Here is an 8486-nt window from a genome sequence, read left to right on the forward strand (position 1 = left end):
TTCCGGTTCAACTTTTATTACAAACCAAAGCTCAATTACATCCACGAAGAAAAAAAGTCATCAGTGTGTCTGTGCTTATCTCGCTCCATCAGTCTGACAGTACAGTTGTGTTGAAACAGCCGGACGAGTGGCATCTCTGTCTAATAGCTCTTGGTAGTCTCGTAGGTTTCTGGAAAGGGAGGCGACGTGTCCACTTCCAGCCACCAGGGGCAGGATTCCAGCGTTGGGAACACATTCCAGGACAGTGTCAAGGTGATGTTCTTATTGGCCCTGAAGACAAGGCAACATGACAGTCAGCCAATCATAATTACTAGCACGTGTAAAAAGTAGAAGAATTTGCAATATGTGAGCATGAAGGCATCCCGGAAAATCTGGACTGCATTATGGGAACTGTATGTAGGGTTGTCACAATACCACAATTTCAAACTCGATAACGAGACCGAAGAAAATAAAAGTGAATACTCGATCCCGTTTTTGATACCACGAGAGAAAGAAAAAAAAAAAAAGAGTAAATTCAGAGACAAACAGGTCGTAGATGGAACCATTTGCATTATTGTTATAATCTTAATTAAAAACAAATTGATCAGAACAATAATGGCCCTGTTTATTCCCTCTGCTTCTGGTGACTTAGTGACATATCTTCAATGCTAATCATATATTTGTTAAGGCAGACTTCTACATTTCTGTATAGTTGCTGGCAGACTTTCCTCAGCATCAAACATGGATAAATAAACACTTTTTTACACACAGATAACTGAAATTAATAAAGTCTATTAACCTTACAGACAGGCAGGACTGATGTTTGACACCTTAATGATCATATAGCAGATGGATAATGTGGGTAACCGCTAATAGTTGAACAGCTAACATTAACATGTGGTTATCATTTATGACTGTTTAATACTTCAATGTTCCTGAACAGGAGCTTTACTGCCTCACTACATTCCTCATAACTGTGTGTCGATCTATAAGCTGCTTCTCACAGTTTGCTGTGCTCACACGTTCAGCTGCTAGTGACAGGAGGGGCCGTGTGCAGGTCTGTGTCAGCCGAAGGAGGCAGAGGCGGCGCCGCTGGCATCAATACTCTTACAAATGAGGATCTAATCTGACAGCAGGTTCTGGTATCAACTAGTATCAGAGTATCAACTTTTTGACAACCCTACTCAGTGCATAATATTATTTATATATATTTTGGTATTGACTGGTTCTGTTCACATCTCCAACTGTAAGATTCAGTCATTTTGGAGAGTGATGAGGGAATAAAGTCAGCATGCAAGCTGAGCCTCAAACTCAGGGCTCTCTCTGTGAGTGCACAGCTTGCTTTTGTGTGTGGACACCTCTGAGGACAGGTAGCTGATAGGTGCTACAGCGGCTGGTAATGAGCTGACAGACTCTCACTGGCTGCTTTTCATTATGCTGAAACCTTGATTTTACGTTCTGCCTCCACACGTCCACTTTAGTCCAGGAAACAATAAATGTTGTCATCAGAGGGTCTGTGCAGACATCCTTCCTGTTGTCATGCATACTTGTTCCAGGAGCATTTACGTTACAATGCACCAACTGCACCTGCACCCCAGGTGGAAGATGTCAAAGAACTATAACATAATTGATAAGACCCAGCTACCACGACCAAAGAGGAAAAGCAATATGATGATGTGAGCTAATTGTAAGAGCCTACGAGTTAACCTCACAACATATTAAAGTAATTTTAGCCTTAGGAAACAGTGGTTATGACTATGATTAGGGTAAGGGAAAAGAATGTAATGGACTCAGACGTCATGAAGACATAGCTTGTATCTAACCTCAGTCCGTTTCCATCATCAAAGAAGAAGTACTTGGACTTCATGTCTCTGAGGTTCAGCTTGGTGTTTTCACCTCGAAGAACAATCTTATCCCACAGCACCACCTGGTTCAGAGACTGAGACACCACACACACACACACACACACACACACACACACACACACACACACACACACACACACACACACACACACACACACACACACACACACACACAAATTATTGATACTCTAATTGTGTTCCATAAAACATCCATGACCTGGATAGGTCAGGTAGTAGTTCATCCACCAGTCAGAAGGTTGGTGGTTTGATCCCTGACCCCTCCACTCTGAAGTGTCCTCGGACAAGATACCACCCCCCAAATTTCCCAGATGCATCCATCAGAGTATGAGTACATGTGTGAAAGTTGGCACTAAAAGGCACAGAATAAAGTGATGAATGTGTGCATGAATGAGTGAATGGAGCTAGCAGTAAAAAATGCACTGAGTGCTCAGAGTAGAAAAGAGCTATTCAAGTAGCAGTCTGCTTACTTGCTCATAGGGAATAATGATTGTTGGGGGTTCTCTGCATACATACAGACACTGCTCAGAAAACTTAAAGGAACACTTTTTAATTAAAGTTTAGCATCAAGTCAGTGAAACTTCTGAGATATTGATCTGGTCAGATAAGTAGCAGAGGGGGGGGTAATCAGTTTCAGCTGCTTTGGTCTTAATGAAATTAAAAGAGAAAAACAACAATGAGAATGGTTTTGCATTTGGCTAGGGTCAGTGCCACTGCTGGCAGCATGAGGTAATACCTGAACCCTACAGAGGTTGCACAGGTAGCCCAAATCATTACATGCCATTGCCTGAAGGTTTGCTGTGTCTCCCAGCACAGTCTCAAGAGCATGGAGGAGATTCCACGAGACAGGAGAGCTGGACAGGGCCGTAGAAGGTCCTTAACCCATCAGCAGGACTGATATCTGCTCCTTTGTGCAAGGACGAACAGGATGAACACTGCCAGAGCTACAAAATGACCTCCAGCAGCCACTGGTGTGAATGTCTCTAACCAAACAATCAGAAACAGAATTCATGAAGGTGGCCTGAGAGCCCAATGTTCTCTAGTGGGCCCTGTGCTCACTGCCAGCACCGTGGAGCCTGATTAGCATTTGCCATAGAACACCAGAATTGGCAGGTCCACCACTGGCACCCTGTACTTTTCACAGATGAGAGCAGGTTCACCCTGAGCACATGTGACAGACATTAAAGGGTCTGGAGAAGCCGTGGAGAACGTTATGCTTCCTGTAACATCGTTCAGTATGACCGGATTGGTGGTGGATCAGTGATGGTCTGGGGAGGCACATCCATGGAGGAACACACAGAACACACAGGCTAGGCAACGGCACCCTGACTGCCATCAGGTATCGGGATGAAATCCTTAGACCCACTGATGCAGTGGGTCCTGGGTTCGTCCTGGTGCAATGCCCGGCCTCATGTGGTGAGAGTATGCCACACCACTGACAACTAAAAGCAATCAAGTTGTGCGTTTTGTGCTCTCTGTGACCTTTATGGACTAGTGCTGCTAAAATGTGGAAAAAGCCAGCTGTTCAGGCTTTGAGGGCATGTTTCTAGGTTTGGCCTATGTACTAAAAGGCCACAAACCAAGAATTATCAGGAAAGGAGTCTGTGACACTCTGGTGATCTCAACAATTTAATAGAGACTGAAAACTCCTGCTTTGACATTAGCGTGCCAGACTAAACCATTTGTAGTGTCCACTTCTTAATAAAAGGTCAGTGTGTGTGTGCTGACTGTATCTTACATTGCTCTTTGTAGCATACTCAGCAGACAGGTAGAGAAACAGCTGTTTCACATTCCAATCAAAAATTGGCTGCAAATTTGGGAAAAGTTAAGGAACATCAGGAGAACATGGAGAGACTTACAAAGACACACAAAAATGAATCAAAGCATTATTTTGAAAAGCATCTACTACACAACCACTGTGGTAACCTGGTCTGATCTGAAGAGACCCAACCTGCACTCACATCAATAATTCAGAAGTGAGTGTGCAGGGTTACTTTGGTCTGTCCCCATGTGATGGCCATATAATTACAAATCTTACAAACACCTGAATGAATGCAGAAGGGATGAGCTGCACACCCAAAATTCAGCCAGCCAATATTAAAAAGTTTCTCTCCACCAGCTGCAGCCGTGTGCAAGAATAATACACATCCATACATTTACTCAACATCTTCTGCTCCAAACGCAGCGCGGTCGCGAGTGTAACCTGGAACTGTGGCAACACTTTAACAAGAGGAATACAACGAGAAAGGATATTAGCTGAAAGGTCAAAGGTGATGAAGCCCAGGTCACTTCGTTCTCGGGGTCCTGTGAAGTCATCGACATTCTTCCTGTGAGAGAGAGAGAAGAGTTACACAACTGCTGTGAGTCTGCACACAGCAGGATGTGTTAGCGTGACTCTAAAAGCTTTATCCTGCCAAAACTGCTTCCTGTATCACTGAATGGCCTATTTAGGTATCAGCAGAGCGCCGTTTAACACGCTGAGCATCAAAGGAAAAGAATAGCCGCAGCTCCAGCTGTGATTGTGTGTCTGTTTCGCACAGCCTCGTCTCTGATGCCCAGGGAGTGTAACAGCTGTCTCCGCACAGCTGGACCTGCAGCGGCAGCAGGCCGTGGAGCTAGCGGCGCCTCTTACAGCATGACTTTGGAGACGCGGAGGTCCACCGGCACTCTCCTGTCCTTGAAGGCGGTGGTGATGAAGCAGCCGAAAGTCAGCGCCGCCATGACGCTCAGCGAGAAGGCGAACAATGAGTTTGCTCTGGATAGGACGGTGTTCATCTTTGCTGTTGCACTCTGACAGAAACTACACAGGAACCTGAGAGCGGAAGCAGCGCACGACACGACGGAAGGGCGAACACATACTTCCTGTTAAACCCCTTTCAAAATAAAACAAGTTTTAAGCGTTTTCCGTCATAGAAAGAAATACAGTGGTTTAATAAGAATTACACTGTAAGTGAAACAGCACAAATACGATTACGATTCATATTAAAGGTGTGTCACTGTTTGTTTCTGTTGTATGGGTTTAGCTAAGTACATTTGCCTTTTTGTGTGTCTGTGTTGTGCAGGTGTCGCTCACTTCCTGCAGCGGCACCGGAAGCAGTTACTTGTGTTCCTCCAAGAGTCTAAAATTTTAGAGCTACTTAAACTCTGGCAGTAAGAAAAAAATAAATTAATTAAAAAAAAAAAAAACTCTGGCACTTGTGCTTCCCGGAGCAACAGAGTCGCTCGCCTCTTTATTTTACAAAATAACCTGTTACATTGTCCGCAAACATGACTGTATTGTAAAGGTAACATTTGAAATATATATGACACAGTTCTCAGACCTGACTCACTTCTGCGCTGAACCTCTGTGGAGCCGACACGTAAGACCTAACCTGCGAAAGTGGCTGACGTCGTTGGCAGCATTTATGTTCGTGCAGGTGCATGTGTCCTAATTCAGGGCTGCATCCTTTAAAAAACAAAAAACAAACGTTATTTAACAAAGTGGACTGTTTCCAATGCAAAATCAACATATAATAACATATCAACATATAATAGTATGATAGATCTATAATAAAATAATTGTAATAATATTATAATCATATACTACCGCAATAATATAATAGTTCAGGGTTGGACCCTTCAAGGCCGCATTTTAAGGGCAATTCAAGGATTCAAAAGCTTTATTGTCATTTTTCTTGTGTAAAAAAAAGACAGGAACAAAATTCCAGGTCCCTCCAGCAAGTCACAAAAGATGTACAGTGTACATTTATAAATAAATAGAATAGTTTAAAAAAATAGAATGGAATAAATAAATAATTATAAAAGAAAAAGACAAAGAAAAAAATGATGTCAAAGGCAGAAGACAAAGCCAGTCCCAGTTCAAAGGACTCCAAATTCAGCCTTGTTTTCCATGGATTTTAAGGACAGGTTGTGTGTATCCTTTGTGGTCTGCCCTATCCTATGATTCATTGCAGGCTGAAGCCTGTTATGAGAACAGCGGAAGAGAGCGGCCAAAAATTTTGAAATATGACTGTTTCTTTGATGCAAAATAAACTATTATGATGTTTTCAAGATAGATGTAGATGTGTAAACTTCAAATATCTGCCTGATTTAGCAAGATATTGCTTAACTGCAAAGTGCTCCAATGTAGGTAACTGGAAATCCCCTCCGGACCCTACACTGTAACCTACGCTATAACCTACACTGAAACCTACACTGTAACATATGCTGTAACCTACACTGTAACCTACACTGTAACCTACCACATAGCCTGCCATGCAGTTACCGTGTAGGGTTCAGAGGGGATTTCCGGTTACATACATAGACCCTACGCAGAAGCATAATTCAGACCTAAGACTCCAGTAAGAACTTCATAAAATTCAACCAAGAAAACTTCCCCAAATGTTCAGTTGCCAAGTGAGCTGTGCTGCACAGTCATTCAGTCCTGCTTGATTTTCTGTAATGCAGTGGGTTCTCAAAATATTTTCTGATACTTTTGCTCCTTCTTCCTGATGTTGCTGTCTGCTCAGATTGCCACATCTATTACAACTGTGGTCTTCCGGTCTTCATCAACCACCACCATGTCTGGTCCAGCAGCTGCTTGTCTGTCTAGAACCTGATGTCCCACAGGACCTTAGCCCTCTTCTTCTCAACCACCTTTGGTGGTGTCTCCCATTGGGACTTTGGGACTTCAAGTCCATATGCAGCACAGATGAGCCTGTACACTATCCCAGTCACTTAGTTGTGCCTCTCAGTATATGTAGTCACAGCTTGCATCTTACATCCTGCTACTATGTGCTGGATAGTCTCCGGGGCGCCTTTGCACAGTCTGCAAATTGGGTCCTGTCGGCTGTGGTAGATTTCTGCCGCTATGGATCTGGTGCTTAGGGCCTGTTCTTGCGCTGCCATTATCCGAACCTTTGTGTCATCCTTTAAGCCATCCATTTGTAGCCACTGGTAGGATTTCTTGATGTCAGCCACTTCTTCTATCTGTCAGTGGTGGACCCCATGCAGGAGCTTGGTCGTCCATGATTGTTCCTCTTCCTGTTCCTGTTCCTGTTTGTCTTCAACTGCCTGAGGCATTCTTGGAGCAGTTCATCTCAAGGGGGCATCTTTCTGATGCTTTGTGTTTTCCTGGTTTGTGGCTCTGATATTCACTAATCCTCACCCTCCCTCTTTCTCATAGAGCCTCAGGGTGCTGGACTTTAGGTAGAGACCTTTCCGCATTGTGATGAGTTTTGGTGTCTTCACAGCAGTGGCATCAATTTCCCCCTGTGGCTAGCTTATTATTTATTCCAGCTGGGTATCTGATGTGTATCTGGTATGTTCTGTTGGCTAGGATCTTATTCCTACCATTCAGCTGGCATCTCATTGTCTGTCTTATCTTCTGGAGGTATCTGGCTGTGGCTAAACTTTATGTGGTTTCATCATGGTTCCTAGTGGCCTGTGGGACACACATGTACGCATATCTGCAATTCTGCCTTCTAGCAACACCACCCCTTCAGCCTTGATCACCTTCCGTACTTTAGGGTAACTTGTGTGATTGTCTTTGAGTTGGCCTCTAGTTTTCTTTTCCACAGTCCCACTGACTTCCTGATGAAAAATATTAGCACACTATTAATCTTGTATAGTACCAAGCATTCCACGCCAGTATCCGTGTGCGGCACTGAGTTGTAGACTTTCTTTTAGTCATTCCAGCTGGTGCAGGCAATCAGCTTGTAGTTTGATAGTGTTGTACTCTTGTGGGATCCTTCATGATCAGGATTGATCTTCACTCCGTTAGGATGAGTACCTGCTGTTAGCAGCCCCCTTAGTTGTTCTTCCAGGTGTTCATAGAGTGCCATTACCTTCTTCAGCCAGTAGGTGTGGATCATATCAGATCAGGTGCTGCCCAGCTCTTCATTCTGGAGACTGTTGGACCTTTATGATGTTGACTGGTTCTTGTAGGTTCCTGTGGCCTACTCTTAGGTTCACCACCCACTTGGCTGTTGGTGTTGTGTGACACCTCTTTCTCCCAGATGTTCTTCCAGTATTACTCAGTTTCAGCTCTGTGTGGGTCTGTCCTTGTGCTATTGTTCCCTTGTAGCTGAGAGTACACCCTGGATGGATCTTTGGAGAACAGGCTATTTATTCTCTTGGCCTCTGCTTCTCTGGTAAACAGTCCCCTCCATAATGTTTGGGACAAAGACTTAATATTTGTAGTTTTGCCTGTGTATACACCAGAGTGAGTGTAAATCGAACTATCAGTATGTGATTGAAACGCAGATTTTCAACTTTAATTCAAGGGGTTTAATAATTACAGCAGTTTACATACACAGTCTCTCGCTCATCTGTCTTTTGCACAAGCCTACCTTGGAACATGAGCAAGGGACTGTGTATGGGAATTGCTGTTATATATATTCAAATATATATATATATATACACTGCTCAAAAAAATAAAGGGAATACTTAAACAACACAATATAACTCCAAGTAAATCAAACTTCTGTGAAATCAAACTGTCCACTTAGGAAGCAACACTGATTGACAATCAATTTCACATGCTGTTGTTCAAATGGAATAGACAACAGGTGGAAATTATTGGCAAATAGCAAGACACACTCAATAAAGGAGTGGATCTGCAGGTGGGGACCACAGACCACTTGT

At 43.5% G+C, this 8486-nt stretch overlaps 1 protein-coding gene across 1 annotated transcript; it reads right to left on the reverse strand.

Annotated features, from left to right (window-relative positions):
* spcs3 (signal peptidase complex subunit 3) lies at positions 1-4712 on the reverse strand. Its single transcript, XM_030724535.1, is given in 7 exon segments — positions 1-180; positions 182-233; positions 236-270; positions 1803-1918; positions 3601-3677; positions 4116-4189; positions 4495-4712. Coding segments are annotated over 7 exon segments (537 nt in total). The 5' UTR covers positions 4638-4712; the 3' UTR covers positions 1-140.
* Between the last annotated feature and the right edge of the window lie 3774 nt (positions 4713-8486).

This window comes from Archocentrus centrarchus, unplaced genomic scaffold (assembly GCF_007364275.1).
Source record: "Archocentrus centrarchus isolate MPI-CPG fArcCen1 unplaced genomic scaffold, fArcCen1 scaffold_37_ctg1, whole genome shotgun sequence".
Classification (NCBI taxonomy): domain Eukaryota; kingdom Metazoa; phylum Chordata; class Actinopteri; order Cichliformes; family Cichlidae; genus Archocentrus; species Archocentrus centrarchus.